At 30.6% G+C, this 16,760-nt stretch overlaps 1 protein-coding gene across 1 annotated transcript; it reads left to right on the top strand.

Annotated features, from left to right (window-relative positions):
• Positions 1-1,239: 1,239 nt before the first annotated feature.
• LOC121245018 (lupeol synthase-like) lies at positions 1,240-7,389 on the top strand. The gene is made up of 19 exons (XM_041143294.1): positions 1,240-1,283; positions 1,383-1,584; positions 2,065-2,253; positions 2,438-2,527; positions 2,631-2,828; positions 3,401-3,485; positions 3,571-3,737; positions 3,937-4,125; positions 4,257-4,370; positions 4,509-4,628; positions 5,281-5,403; positions 5,469-5,567; positions 5,669-5,725; positions 5,831-5,877; positions 5,971-6,114; positions 6,231-6,408; positions 6,501-6,581; positions 6,927-7,010; positions 7,111-7,389. Exons 2-19 carry the CDS (start codon positions 1,390-1,392, stop codon positions 7,222-7,224), a joined length of 2,274 nt encoding a protein of 757 aa, XP_040999228.1. The 5' UTR covers positions 1,240-1,283; positions 1,383-1,389; the 3' UTR covers positions 7,225-7,389.
• The last annotated feature ends 9,371 nt before the right edge of the window (positions 7,390-16,760 follow it).

A 16,760-nucleotide genomic window follows, 5' to 3' on the forward strand; every position in this document is an offset into this window, starting at 1 on the left:
CATGCAAGTTTAAGGGTAAGTTTATTTTTAGGGTAAGTTTATTTTTCTTTAAGGTATGAAAATAAGTGAAATTCTTTTTTTTTTTTAATTCTTTTGGCAGCAACAAAAAAATAATAGCTAGGGTAAGTTTAACTTTGCTAGAGCAGGCTTCTCAAATTTGACAAAGTACTTTAACAAACTTAAATTTATTTTTCAAAATAGCCGTACGTATATATGCTATTTTGACTAAAAAATACATTTTCAAAGTTTGACTAAAAAATCAGAAATAGCCAGCTAATTTTGACTAAGTTTCATTCATTAATTCATTGGCATAAATATTCATTGACTCGTGAACAGAATAATGGCAAAGGCAAAAAAATGGTCATACCTAGCTAAACATTCAAACATATATGTTTGAATCCAAAATTAAAGTTTTTGGAAATATATGAGAATTTGTTTGAAATTAAGTTTTAGAAAATGAGAGAGAAAAGTTTAAATAAAAGTATTTTCTAGAATAAGTGTTGTTTTGGATTTGTGAAAGTTGATAGCTAAATTTTAAAAAATTATTTGAATATAATTTTTTAACATTATTTTTCTTTTGAAACTTGTAAAATTTATATCGATTTTTATATTTTAGTAATAATTAGATAATGATTAAATGAAAAGCTAAAAATCCGGAATAGAAAACTTTTTTGTATTTGATGAGTAATGTTATTGGGAATGAAGTTTCAAAAAAAAGTTGAGAAATGTTAAAAAATATTTGGAACATCTTAGGTGCCAAACTTGATGAAAATTAAATTTAGCCACGTAATACGATATACAATCTTGGAATGTACAATTTCCACGTACTTCTTTTATAAAAAATAGATAAATTTAAAAATATCAGTTCTCACTTTATAAAACTTCTTACCCTTATTAAAGCGGGATGGAGATTAAACAAAGAGTTAATTTCTTTGTCATTTTTTGCAATTTTTAATTCAAAATATGTCTTATAATTAATTTGAAATGATACTTTCAGAAATTAAATGAATCCGGCTGTATTAATATTCAATACATGAGTAATTAAGATTCATACTTGTTTATCAAAACAAGCAAGCGCGGTGACAACCAGTACCCTGCCTACACATTAATTAACACCCGTAACAACCGGCCTGCCTACACATTAATTACATATATTTTAAATATATATATATATATTTATATATATATACACACACCACCCATGCTATAAATACCACCCTGCCCAAGATCTTGATAATACTCATCTGATCGAGGTACGAATCACAATATATTTTCCTCCCGAAGTACTCCCATGTATGCATTTATTTAGCAAAATAATTACCAACTTGATGGGTCTTTTTTTTTTTTCTTTTTTAATTAATCTGTATGTGTGTTTGTAGCAGATTGAGGATGTGGAAGCTGAAGATAGCAGAAGGAGGTCCAGGGCTGTTCACAACAAACAACTTCATTGGGCGGGAACACTGGGAATTCGACCCTGATGCTGGCACTCTCGAAGAACGTGCTGAAATTGAGAGGGTTCGTGAAGAGTACAAGAAAAATCGTTTTAAGAAGAAACAAAGTTCTGATCTTTTGATGAGGATGCAGGTTTCTCTCTCTTTCGTTTTAGGTTGCATTTGGATATTGAGCTAGCTGAACTTAGTTCTTAGTAATGAGTGGATGTTAAGATGAGTTTAATATTTTTTATTGAAAATTGAAAAATATTATGGGTCTCACGTATAAAAATATGTTAAATTGAAAAAGGTTGTGGATCCCACGTATAAAGAGAGTTGAGTGTTTAGATGTTAGACTCAGCTTAAAATTAGACTAAACTCAACTGAGTCTTGCAACCAAATGCAACCTTAATCGTTCTCATGTAGTCTCTACTCTCTAGAATACCATATATTGTATTAGACATTTCGTATATAATTAAGGAATTATATTGAGTCAACCATACGGCAACCAGCAACCATTAGATACCTTTAGGTCTCGTTTGGTTACACAAATCATCTCATCTAGTAATTTCATTTAATCTAATCAGTACAGCTTTTTTAATTATGATGACTTAATTTTAACATGAACTCACAGCTTAGAAAGGAGAATCGAAGGGGGCCAATTCGGCCACCACCAGTGAAATTGCAAGAAAATGAAGAAACAACAGATGAAACAGTGACATCTACACTCAGAAGTGCACTAAGCTCCCTCTCATCCCTTCAGGCACATGATGGCCACTGGCCAGCTGAATTCGCTGGCTCCTTGTTTTTCATTCCACCCTTGGTACGTACGTTCTCAAACCCATAATTTTATTAATACAAGGCTAATTTAATCTTTGTTTTATTTGTTTCCTTTTTCCCAACTTTCAGTACTAAGGATAGTTACATATATATATTTTGCATAAACATAATATCTTAACTAAGATATTTTCTTAATTTAATTTGATGTTATTACCACATGTGTGCAGGTAATGGCGTTGTACATTACTGGGGATCTAAGTCGTATTTTATCATTAAATCACAGGATCGAAATTATTCGATACTTATATAATCTTCAGGTTTTTGTTCAACTTTACTTGTTTTTTGCCAACAAAAATGGCATAGGAAATTTATTTTGAGAAAGAAAATATCCATATTTGTTTGTGTTTGTTGGACATGCAGAACGAAGATGGAGGATGGAGTTTCCATTTAGCTGGTCACAGCACAATGTTTGGCTCAGGTTTGAACTATATTGCCTTGAGGATACTTGGAGAGGAGCCTGAAGATGGTGAAGATAGGGCCATGGCTAGAGCTCGAAAATGGATCCTTGATCATGGTGGTTTAGTGGGGTTGCCATCATGGGGAAAGTTTTGGGTCTCGGTATGAACACTTGTTTGAAGTTCCCAATATATAACTCTATTTAATTACTAAATCTGATATGTTAGTAACTAGCTAGGAAGTCATTATTAGTTTTTCATGAATAATGGTCCTATCTCGATGGCACATGAAATTAAAGCAATTATGGAAACAAAAATTAGCGAAAAATATATGGAGTACTCCATATAGAAGTATCACATCTAACCATCATCCTCTTACCATTCCGTAATAAGATCATGTTAAATGATTGAAAAACTGTTGTTAATGTTTCACTTGTCTGCTAATAATTTAATGTCACATCCGAGAATATTGAGAGGATGATGGTTAAAAGTAAAATAAATTGTTGCATGCAATTGAAAAAAGTTAATCTGCATGTTGTACTTTAAATGATTATGCTTATAATATCTTAATTAATTTCATTTGTATTTCCAAAATTACATTTGTAATGATCACAGCATATTTCCACATTGGATCTACATGATGCTTATTAATTTTTGTATTTTTTATGTATTTTTTTTTTTTTTTTTTGTCAAGTGAAAACTCAAATGCCACCTCTCATCATCATGTATATATAGATACTAGGAGCATATGAGTGGTCAGGATGTAATCCATTACCCCCAGAGTTCTGGCTTCTTCCTAATTTCATCCCCCTCAATCCAGGTTAACTTTTGTGACTTAATGTCTCTTTCTTCGTTTCTTTTTTTTTTTTTCTTAAATTGCACCTTAATTGTACAAAAAAATGCAGGCAAAATGTCATGCCAAGCTCGCTTAGTTTACATGCCAATGTCTTATTTATATGGAAGGAGGTTCGTGGGTCCAATCACTGAGTTGGTTCGTTCACTAAGAAAAGAGTTATATAACGAGCCTTACAATCTAGTTAAGTGGAATAAAGCCAGGAATACAATTGCAAAGGTTTGTACGATGGAGAATAATCTTAATCTTTTTTGTCTTTCCTTTTCTTTTTGCGTCAAATCTGCCTAGCTAGATCATAGACTTTCAAAAGTCTCTATTTCATCTGTAACAAGGTAATCCTCCGCCATAACCGATCGAGGTTATCCATCGATACACAGCTATAAAAATTCATTCAAAGTGCCATTGATAATTAATATAGGAGGATCTGTACTATCCACATCCTCTGATACAAGATTTGGCGTGGGGTTTTCTTCACCATTTAACCGAACCTCTTCTGAAGCGTTGGCCATTTTCAATGTTGAGAGAGAAGGCACTAAAAGCTGCCATTGGTCATGTTCGTTATGAGGACGAGATGAATAGATATCTATGCATTGGATGCGTTCAAAAGGTAAATAATAAGTCGTACATGTATTTCAATTCAATCAAAATGAAAACACATTTTCTAGAGCAAAATATTTGTTGCTTGTGTTATGAAAGAACTATATAAATTTTGTAAAGTTAATTGCTTTCTTTTGAAAGATGTTGTGTATGATGGCCCGTTGGGTTGAAGATCCAAATTCGGAGGCATACAAACTTCACTTAGCCAGACTTCCAGACTACTACTGGGTTGCAGAAGATGGCTTGAAAATTCAGGTAATATGATTACTATATACTTCAATCATTACTCATTATATAGTAATCAACCCTAAAGAACCCAAAATTTTGATTCATTTCAAGATCATTATCTTCTACATGAAATGTAAAGAATGATGCCTGACTTGGGTGATGCAGAGCTTGGGCTGTCAGACTTGGGTTGCTGTTTTTGCTATTCAAGCTATTATGGCTTGTGGTCTAAATGACGAGTACGGACAAGCCCTGCGTAAAGCGCACGATTTTATAAAGGCATCACAGGTTGGAATATTTTTCAAAGTTATCCTTAATTTAAGTTTGGGAAAACAAACATTGCCTAATTTTATTTTTACGAGTAGTGAGATGAGATGAGAAATTGTGAGAGTTTTGTAAATAGTAATCAAATGACTTGAGTTAAGATGTTTTCATGAGTTTTGAGAAATGAGTGAGAACATTTTGAGTAAAAATATTATAAAGTTAAAAATTGTTTGGATATAATTTTTTAATGTTATTTTTGTTTTGAAATTTAAAAAAGTTGTATTATTTTTTACGTTATATTTCAAAGTTTGGGAAAGTTGTTTAAGATTTTGTGTTTGGAGAAAGATTAGGTAATGATAAGAAGAAAAATTTGAAAATTTAGAATTAAAAAGTATTTTATATTTTAGTGATTCTTGGGAAGAAAAATGTGAGAAATTTTGAGAAGAGATAAGACCATCGCTAGCTGTTGCCAAACAAGGCCTTGGGCCTACAAAAAATGTTAAACCTAAGATTAAAACCCTCACTTATGATCTATACAATTGCACCACAAGAAGAAAAAGTAATTATAGGTTAAAACAAAACAATCAAGCTATATGCCTAAATTTTGACAAACATCCCTAGCATGGTTTTATGGAATATGATTTTTTTTTAATTTAATTTTAGTTTTTTTTTCTAGGTCCAGCATGACCCTTCAGGGGACTTCAAAGCTATGCACAGGCACATGTCTAAAGGATCATGGACACTCTCACTACCAGACTATGGATGGCCAGTCTCTGATGTCACAGCAGAAGGGTTGAAGGTAATGCCTCATTGCTATCGAAATACATTCCTACAAAAATGACACATTCATTCTATCTACTGCAGGTTTCACTCTTGTTATCACAAATGTCCACCGATCTTGTTGGGGAAAAAATGGAGAATCAACGTTTTAATGATGCCGTGAATGTCATTCTTTCTCTACAAGTAAAAACTCAACTCACGTATTCTGTATTTGTTTGACTCATTTCCATCTTTAAAAGACTTCACCTCTTGAGTAATTGACTTTCTTTCAATTGCCATTACAGAGTGAAAATGGTGGTTTTTCAGCATGGGAGCCTCAGAGAGCATCCCTATGGATGCACGTAAGCCTTCTGATAAAACAGAAGTCTCATGTTCATATTTAGGATAAGAAATCATGGTGCCAAATCTGCACTTGCAAACATAAATTTTGTATATATTTTTCGCAGAAATTCAACCCCTCGGAGGTCTTTGAGGATCCTATCTTTGAGAGAGAGTAAGATCCATGAGATAACTTCATCCAATTGCAATTTCTATAGTATTTGTCATAATTTCATTCTAACATCAGAGTTTTCGCCCTTATATATAGGCATGTAGAGTGCACTTCGTCAGCACTTCAAGCTCTTGCACTCTTCAGGAAACTCTATCCCAAGCACCGAAGGACAGAGATAGACAGTAGCATTTCGAAGGCGGCTCAATACATTCAAGATGTGCAAGAAACTGATGGATCATGGTAATTAATCATACGTTTTTCCCAAATTAGAGTTTTGTATGTATATATTTCCCACATTACATATACATATATATATATATATATCTGATGTACTGACTCTTTAAGCAAGTACACAGGTATGGAAATTGGGGGATTTGCTACACCTACGGTACATGGTTTGCTGTAGCAGGATTGGTTGCTTGCGGAAGAAACTACAAAAATTGTGCAGCATTACGAAAAGCTTGTGAGTTTTTGATATCAAAGCAGTTACCAAATGGTGGATGGGGAGAGAGTTTCCTATCAAGCCACAACAAGGTATGAACAACTTGTTTCAGATCAAGCCATATCAAAAAAAGGGACGGAAAATGAAAAGACTCATGAAATCGAGTTTATTTAATGTGAAACAGGTGTGGACGAATATAGAAGGCAACCGAGAACATGTTGTCCAAACTGCATGGGCTGTGTTAACACTCATTGACGCCGGACAGGTTATTACTAACACTATCATTTTCTCCTCGATGTTCAGATTTACATAAAAAAAAAGTAAAATTCTTTGTGGAAATATCACACCATAAAGACCTAGCTTTTCGTGTGTATATATATATATATATTTATATCAAATTATCAGCACAAAAAATCTTCAGATTTTGAATTTCTTTCTTTTAAAAAATTGTCATGAGCATAGTCTGAAGTATATAAGGTATATATTGGATCACTTGAAGTTTGAGATCAAGGTACTGAACTTTTATGGCAACTGCTCTTGGGAAAACAAATATTAACACCCCTTTGTCATGTAGATTGTGAGTGAATATTTTTTAATTATTCAATTTCAGGCTGAGATAGATCCAACACCAATTCATCGTGGAGTAAGTGTATTGATCAATTCCCAAACTAAAGATGGTGACTTTCCTCAACAGGTACTAACAATTTCATGTTTTATTTAACATTCAGCATGTTACATTTACTTAATTAACTGTTTTATGTTTCCTAATGGATGCATAATACGCCAACATGCAGGAAATTATAGGAGTGTTTTATAGGTATGGTGGACTAAACTACGCAGCATTTAGAGACATTTTCCCCTTATGGGCTCTTGGGGAATACCGAAACCGAGTTCTACGACCTGCATAATTGTTGAAGAAAGTTTAGTGGATACAGTAATCTGAAAAAATAAATGCGACTTTGATACTTGTAGAACGCTATCTTTATGATGATAGTTGTCCCCACTCAAGATAGTTTGCTACCGGGTTATAAATAATTTACCTACAGAATACAACAGCAGATAGAAATTCTGAAGTTTTTTCCTTTATAGTTTCTTTACAAAATTGTGTATGTGACTAAAAATAATGGGAGGATCATTTAATGTTTAAATTTGTGGGTTACATCCTCTATATATAGAGAATGAAGTGATCCCTTACGAAATATGACAACCCATAACTTGTGACTTTTCAACTGGCAGTTATTAGTTTAAAGAGTATAACGTTTCAATTAAAGGCCAAATGGTGTGCCTAGTCAACTGGTTAGGTGTCTCCCAATAGCACTTTTAGCTGAGTTATTATTGAAGTGTTGTGTGCCCATGCCATCGGTTCAGATGGGTCGAGCGGACGCTCGTTGGGCCAAGACCTGTTGGATCCAAACCGAAGGAGATCATCATAGTCTTACCACCAAACCAATGCAGCTATGTAACTACTCGTGGTAATAATTCCACGAAAATAGATAATAAGTGACATTCAATAAAACCACATATTTAATTTCACAAACTACAATAGTAATGACCCGAAAGAAATTGACATGAAAATAATTTCTTTAGACTTTAGAAACATCAAGAAATCCTGAAAGAATTTTGAGAATCGAGCGATTGGTTAGGTTTTAGTCTATTAATGTAATCGGACTACGATCTACTATGGAGATAGATTGCTTTATTTATTTATTTGAGGACTTAGGAGTATAATTTGACAAAAGAATTATACAATTAGACTCGTATGAATATTAAGAATTTTATGGTACAATAAAAAGTTTCGAGTTATTCAAGTGAATAGTAGATGATCGAGAGAACGTCACGTGGCGTTTGGTCAAAATAGCCATCAAATCACCATGTTAGATATCCAAATCAGCTGAGGATCACTAGAAATATTTTTTGGACTCATGGAACCATTACAAAACTTCATTTGGAACACACTTTACAGTCGTCAAGCGGAGTAGAAATGTGTAAGGTGGATGAAAGGAAAATCAAGCAACCTACATGCCTTCTTGTAACTCGATACCTTTCTTACACCACTACACTATTCCAACCACTCAAGTCAAACTATGGCCAACCACCAAAATCCCAAAACTCCCAAACCCCATGAGTGATGCTACTCGGCTTGACAAAGCGAGCTTCACTCATTGGTTTAAACCAATTCTACAAGCAACCAACCACTCATGTACTTCCTCTTGCATCCTCATCCATCCCCTTACACTATGGTACACTCAATTGACCAACCCAACTAGAATTGGATTTGAAACCCCGAATGAAACCCTAACTAAACCCCAAAATGAGGCAATCAGGTTTAAAGGATTTTAGTCCACCGAATGGCCTCCCTTCCACTTAACCTTTTCCACAAGCAACCCTCATTTGAATGAATCCTCTCGTGGCCAACTTTGTACCCTAACCCAAATAGTGTCCATCACACCTAAGCAACCCATCCACTTCCATCATCACTCAATCGATCAAGCTTCAAGTCTCAACCCCTAAGTCTCATCAATTAGTCGCACAACCAACCACCCAAGGTCAGCCTCCATATCATCTCCCCTTAAGCCCCACGCCTCCCTCCATCTTTCCCACACTCAGCATTTTTCTTTTCCTTCCAAGAGAGCAAATTGAGAGAGAGAGAGAGAGAGAGAGCTTTGGATAAAAATTTCTAGTTTTGTTTTCTTTGTGTTCCATCTTTGTAAGTCTCCTTGCCTTGCTCAAATCTATTATATTTTGTTAAGCTTTAAGTCTTGAATATGTGGGAGAGTGTTGGATAATTTTATTTGTGGTTTGGAGGTTGATTGTTGCTATTTTGGTGTGATGGGGTTTAGTTTGATAGTCTGGTGTTAAGCTTGGAAGTTTTTGTTGATTCGATGAAAAGTTTTGTAAATCTCAGTTCCATGATCTGTTGAGCTGATTTTTGTGTAAGTTTATGGTTTGATTTAGAGCATATTAGGTTTGAACAAAATAGTTTTTGTGTGATTTACAAAATGATATAACCGAATCCTTCAAATGAGTTTTGTTTGGTTTAGTTTGTTGTTTTTGCTTTAGGATCTTGAATCTATGGTTTTTATTTTTTAAATCTTGTTCCTAAAGCTTTGATCTATGGATTAAGTAGGTTTTTAAAGCTTTATGACTTAGGTCTTTGTTGTATTTTTTGTAAACATGCACATGGTATAATCTTTAAGCATGATTTGGAGGCTCTCGGGTTTAAGTTTATTATTTTGGGATTATTCGCTAACAAATGTTGGATTTAATGTTTAGATCAAGTTAGAACTTGATTTGAGGTATATGAATGTGTCATCTCAAGGTTTTACTGCATGTAAATAAATGATTTAGTGATGAGCAGATAATAATATATAATTCGGCATGGTAATTGAGTAAATATGGAACAAAACACTTGTTACATGTGTAATTATACATTAAAAAATAGAAATGGTTGTTGAAATTCGAGTCTGGTAACAGTTTGGGGACTTTATATCTATTTTAAGTGTGTTGACCCTTATGAATATATGAGGCCAACTTACTCCTGCACACGTGTGATAAACCAGCAGGTCTCTAGAACAACCAAGTCTGATTTTAACCCCACACCCTCACTGACTTACACACCTACACTGCCTTAGGTAGACCACGGATGGAATGGAAGGGGGCAGTAGCAGAAGGCTTGGAGCTGCGTGGGAATTAGGAGAGGGAATATTTTGATTGGGCTGTGTTTCGGTGGGTTCAGTTTATGTTTGGTACGAATTTCAGTATCTATGGGTTTGCAAACTTTCTTTACATGAGTTGAAATTAGGTTTCTCTTGCTGATCTTTGATTCATTGTCGACAAAAGGTACGGTGAATGCTCGGGTTGTACAGAAAACTTAGGAGAGTAATCCGCTCATTTTGACCGATTGTTGTTTTGTAATTTTTTTTATTTTTATTTTTCTATTCATATTTTTTTAATATTTTTAAATATTTTTAAAAAATAAAAAAATACATCAATATATTTAAAATCATTTCTTTAATTATTAAATAATAATAATAATAAATAAATAAAAGGATAAGCGGTCAATTTGAACAGTCAAATAAGAGAGATAAAATAGCTTTTTTCTTGTCTTATTTGTCAATGCAAACTCCTAATGCGATACTCACCTAGGTGTTAAGGCCAGAAGAAAGAAAGAAATAAGTATTTATTTTTTCAAAAACCTTAAAAGAGTGGCAGACCGGGTGCCACAGGCCGGCCTAGGTCATCAGCAAAGAAATTGGATAATGGTTTGGTCGATATGAGAAATGATATTTGTAATTGTAAAATGTGTAAATATTACATAATTTTTTTAAAAAAAATTGAATAAATATAGAATTTACATAAAAAAAAAATTATTTTATAATAATAGACTCTACTTTTTTTTAAAAGAATTACATGACGTTTGCGCACTCCACAATTATATCTAACATTACTTATTAATAAAATTCATAGATATGCATCATCATAACAAATTAGATGCTAGATTGTATGTGCCTGCACTACTTCAATCTAGCATGCTTAGTCAGCTGTTTTCATTTAGTTACGAAAACTGAATTAACTTTTTTCGCTACGAACAAAAGAAGACCAAATCCGATACCAAATGTTAGAAAAATCTATAATTTAAACAAACCCATTTCATTCATAGCTAGCATGTCCAATTCGTTTATTATATAGAAACACTCATTTATCTCTATAAAAGACTTAATTAGAGGAGTGAGATAACTCCTTATATATAAAGTCTAAGATGAGTTTGTTCCTAAGCCGTGTAAGAATTCTCAACAAGCCCCTTCACGTGTGGGCCAGTATTTCCAGTATTATTATCATGAGTAGGTCGCAGGAGTCCATCATCAATCTTAATTGGGTTTTGATAGCATGTAGAAACACTCATTTCTCTCCATAAAAGGCCTAATTGAAGGAGTGAGATAACTCCTTATAAAATTTAAAATGAGTTTGTTTCTAAGCCGTGTGGAACTTCTCAACACCTTACTCCCAAACAAGAGAAATAAGCAAAGCCAAAGTAGCTAATCGATCTTGTCCAATTCGTTCTTTTGCTTCCTTCTTTTTTTTTTTTTCCTTTTTTTTTTTAATTCATTTATTTATTTCCTCTATATATGGTTGTGTTTAGGAGTTTACGTGACCGGCCGCCCCCATTTGACTTAGGTCTAGTTTGGATATAGCTCTCAACTCATCTCATCTAATTTCCTTTTCAAATACTAAAGTAAATTAATACAAAAACACAATTCAATATTTTTAAATTTTAAAATAAAAATAATATTAAAAAATAATATTCTAATAATATTAAAAATTATCAAAATTGAAAAGAAAAAGAAGAAAAGAAACAAACTACGTTCAATTCTTAAATGAGTTTTGCTACACAACATCCACCACACTCCACACTTCACACTCCACATTTTTTTAAATTTTTAAATTTTTTTGGGTTTATTTTTTTAAATCATTTCAAATTTTATATTCATTATTCATATAATAAATATTTGATAAAACAAAAAAATAATAAAAATTAAAAAAAAATATGAAATGTAGAGTGTGAAGAGATTGTAAAAATTTATTCTTCTTAAAATGAGAGAAGGACTGTACAATGTACATTAAGGATGTGTTTGGATGTTGAAGTGAGTTGAGTTGAGTTGTGATGATAAAATATTGTTAGAATATTATTTTTTAATATTATTATTATTTTAAAATTTAAAAAAATTAAATTGTTTATTATATTTTATGTTAGAATTTGAAAAAATTATAATCATGAGTTGAAATAAATTGAATTGAGTTTGATAACCAAACGAACCTTAAAATACGGCCATCACTTTTCAATAGTTTTAAGGACAAGTAACATTAGTAATTAGTACGCGCGTACTACTAATGACCCTAAGAGAAGGACTGTAGAATGTACATTAAAAACAGACAGCATTCACGTAACAAGCATCTACTCAGCTGCTGACACGTAATCCGATACTGAAAATATTTTATCTTATTTTATCATTATAATTTTCTTAATTTCTTATACAAAATATAATAAATAATTCAATTTTTTTAAATTTTAAAACTATAATAATATTAAAAAATAATATTTTTATTATATATTTTATTCAACTTTTAATCTTCATCTCAACTCATAATCTCATCTCAACTAACTATACAACCGCACCTAAATTTCATGAAAATGAACAGAAACTCTGCGACAACATGAGTATATCAAAAACATAATTCATAACTGTAAAATCATTAATTATTTCCAAAAATTTAAATGAGAGGAAAAAAGTTAATGAGATAAACTCTACATCAGTTAATCTATTTACTACAATAAAAATAAATATTTGTAACAAATTATATGCGTTAAGAATGATTATTTGTGATTAAAATAGATTTATTTTGATATAAAATAATTATTTTTACAAAAAATAACTGACTACAACTGTACAATTTTTTTATAGTAATACTGTTTTATACGTACAGTTCAAATATTTATTAGTTGTTACGTATTTTTCATGTCTTAAAATAAATAATATGATTGTGAGAAATGTATATATACATAATTTTATAACTATGTTAGAGTGTAAATTTTCTTGTATAAAATTGTTATGCAAATTAAACATTTTTCTATGCGTATTTATTTGGATTTTGAGTATTTAGAAAAAACAGGAACATATTATTAATTTTCAATTTTAACTTCTGCGTTTTTAAAACACCACATATATATTTTAATACTTTGTTTTTTCCTTTCTTTTCGCAATCATATATATTTTAATACTTTGTTTTTTTAACCGTCCGACTTTTAAAAGTTCATGATTTATTACCAAAACGTCATATTTTAAAATGGTAATTTCACAATGGTAATTTTTTTAAAACTTATCTTTTCGTACCAGCTAGCTATTATTTAGTACCATATAAGGTATATTTGAGAAATTTGTCTGCTCCAAAAAAAAAAATAATAATAAAATCCATTCAAATCGTCATAAAATGTACCAATAATTAAAAAAAAGGGTAAATAAAAATAAAATAAAAACTTTAAAGTATCTTATAATCAATCATTAATGATTCATATTACTAACTTGTGATTTGAATTTGTAGAACAAAAAACAAAAGATTAAAAGAAGCAAAGAAAAACAAGTAATATGTCATTTTGGGATCAGATTTTCAAACACCTTAATTATAAGTTGCCAAACATGTAAGTTTAAGGGTAAGTTTATTTTTCTTTAAGGTATGAAAAGAAGTGAAATTCTTTTTTTTTTTTAAATCTTTTGGCAGCAACAAAAAAATAATAGCTAGGGTAAGTTTAACTTTGCTAGAGTAGGCTTCTCAAATTTGACAAAGTACTTTACCAAACTTAAACTTATTTTTCAAAATAGCCGTATGCTATTTTGAATAAAAAATTAAAAATAATTTTATTCAAAGTTTGACTAAAAATAGAAATAGCCAGCTAGTTTTGACTAAGTTTCATTCATTAATTCATTGGCATAAATCATCGACTTGTGAACAGAAGAAAGGAAAAGGAAAAAATGTTCATACCTAAACAATATTCAAACATACATGTTTGAATCCAAAATTAAAGTTTTTGAAATTAAGTTTTAGGAGATGAGAGAGAAAAGTTTAAATCAAAGTATTTTTTAAAATAAGTACTTATTTTATGAAAGTTCATAGCTAAATTTTGAAACTTGTAAAATTGGTATTGATTTTTGTATTTGAGTAATAATTAGGTAATGATTAGATAAAAGCTAAAAATCCGAAACAGAAAACTTTTTTGTATTTGATGAGTAATGTTATTGGGAATGAAGTTTAAAAAAAAAGGTAGAGAAATGTTAAAAAAAACTTGGTACATCTTAGGTGCCAAACATGACCGAAATCAAATTTAGCCCGGTAATGCGATATACAATCTTGGAATGTACATTTTTCACATACTTCCTTTAAAAAAAGTGGATAAATTTAAAAATATCATTTCTCAATTTATAAGACTTCTTACCCTTATTAATGCGGGATGGAGATTAAACAAAGAGTTACTTTCTTTGCATTTTTTGCAATTTTTAATTCAAAATGTCAAACCCATAATTCATAACTGTAAAATCATTAATTATTTCAAAAAATTTAAATGAGAGGAAAAAAGTTAATGAGATAAACTCTACATCAGTTTATCTATTGTTTTATACAGTTCAAATATTAGTTGTTACGTACTTTCCATGTCTTTAAAAACTAATATGATTGTGAGAAATATAAAGAAGTGAGGAGAATAATTTTATAACTATGTTAGAGTCATGTAAGTTTTCTTGTATAAAATTTTTATGCAAATTAAACATTTTTCTATGCGTATTTATTTGGATTTTGCGTATTTAGCAGAAACAGGCCATCATTTTTCAATTTTAACTTCCACGTTTTTAAAACACCATATATATACACCATTTTTTTCCTTTCTTCTAGCAATCATATATATTTCAATGCTGGTTTGGATTCAAAGATGAGATGAGATGATTTTAAATAAAAGATAAAAGTTGAAAAAAATATTATTAGAATATTATTTTTTAATAAAATTATTGTTTTGGGATTTGAAAAAGTTGAATTGTTTATATATTTTGTGTGAGAATTTGAAAAAATTATAATAATGAGATAAGATGAGATGAAACACTTTCAGAATCTAAACAGATCTTTATTTTTTCAACAGTCCGACTTTTAAAAGTTCTTTAATTTATTACCTACGTCATATTTTAAAATACTTAGTTTTTGTTTACAATGGTAATTTTTTTAAACTCATCTTTTCGTACCTGTTATTTAGTACCATAGGTATATTTGAGAAATTTGTCTGTTCCTAAAAAGAATAATAAAATCCATTCAAATGGTCATAAAATCATGTACCAATAATTAAAAAAATGGTAAATAAAAACAGAAAAAAAAAAAAAACTTTAAAATATCTTATTATAATCAATCATTGATTCATATTACTAACTTGTGATTTGAATTTGTAGATCAAGAAAAAACAAAAGATTAATTAAAAGAAGCAAAGAAAAACAAGTAATATGTCATTTTGGTATCATGTTTTGAAACACCTTAATTAGCTGCCAAACATGTAAGTTCAAGGGTAAGTTTATTTTTCTTTAAGGTATGAAAATAATTGAAATTCTTTTTTTTTTTTAATTCTTTTGGCAGCAACAAAAAAATAATAGCTAGGGTAAGTTTAACTTTGCTAGAGTAGGCTTCTCAAATTTGACAAAGTACTTTAACAAACTTAAACTTATTTTTAAAAATAGCCGTACGTATGCTATTTTGACTAAAAAATACATTTTTTAAAATAAATTTATTCAAAGTTTGACTAAAAAAATAGATATAGCCAGCTAGTTTTGACTAAGTTTTAGAATAAGTGTTGTTTTGGATTTGTGAAAGTTGATAGCTAAATTTTAAAAAATTATTTTAACATTATTTGTTTTTTGAAATTTGTAAAATTTGTATTGATTTTTGTATTTAAGAAATAATTAGGTTATGATTAAATGAAAAGTTAAAAATCCGGAATAGAAAACTTTTTTATATTTGATGAGTAATGTTATATATTGGGAATGAAGTTTCAAAAAAAAAAAAAATGAGAAATGTTAAAAAAAATTTGGAACATCTTAGGTGCGACCGAAATCAAATTTAGCTAGGTAATGCGATATACAATCTTAAAATATACAATTTCCACGTACTTCTTTTATAAAAAATAGATAAATTTAAAAATATCATTTCTCACTTTATAAAACTTCTTACCATTATTAAAGCGGGATGGAGATTAAACAAAGAGTTAATTTCTTTGCCATTTTTTAGCAATTTTTAATTCAAAATGTCTTATAATTAATTTGAAATGATACTTTCAGAAATTAAATGAATCCTGTTGTATTAATATTCAATACATGCGTAATTAAGATTCATATATATATATACACGTGTTTATCAAGACAAGCAAGCGCGGTAACAACCAGTGCCCTGCCTATACACATTAATTAATACCCGTAACAACCAGCCTGCCAACACATTAATTACCTATATATTAAATATATATATATATATATATATATATATATAATTGGTTCGATAGATCGTGCTAACATCAAGTTTTGGAATCTTTCATGATCTCAGTACAGACGACTCTGATGCTTCAAAAGCACAGTCTTCCTCATTAACTATGTCAGGCGGCATAGCCGACCTGGAACTAATTGTTGAATTAAATCTATTCATCCAACTCATTTTGTCCTAGGACAACACCGACCGTTGCATCTCAGGAGTTTGTGAACTTACCACTCTCGGCCCTCGGGTTTGAACCTAAGACAAAATGAGTTGGATGAATAGATCTAATTCAACAATTAGTTCGACTATATATATATATATATATATATATATATACCACCCACACTATAAATACCACCCTACCCAAGCTCTTGATACTCATCTGATCGAGGTG

This window comes from Juglans microcarpa x Juglans regia, chromosome 8S (assembly GCF_004785595.1).
Source record: "Juglans microcarpa x Juglans regia isolate MS1-56 chromosome 8S, Jm3101_v1.0, whole genome shotgun sequence".
Lineage (NCBI taxonomy): Eukaryota > Viridiplantae > Streptophyta > Magnoliopsida > Fagales > Juglandaceae > Juglans > Juglans microcarpa x Juglans regia.

Bases quoted from the DNA above. Each gene is read 5' to 3' on its own strand.
- LOC121245018 (XM_041143294.1), top strand. From the start codon at position 1,390: ATGTGGAAGCTGAAGATAGCAGAAGGAGGTCCAGGGCTGTTCACAACA. The intron at 4,371-4,508 runs GTAATATGATTA...TGGGTGATGCAG, and splicing joins AAGATGGCTTGAAAATTCAG to AGCTTGGGCTGTCAGACTTG. The intron at 6,115-6,230 runs GTAATTAATCAT...GCAAGTACACAG, and splicing joins CAAGAAACTGATGGATCATG to GTATGGAAATTGGGGGATTT.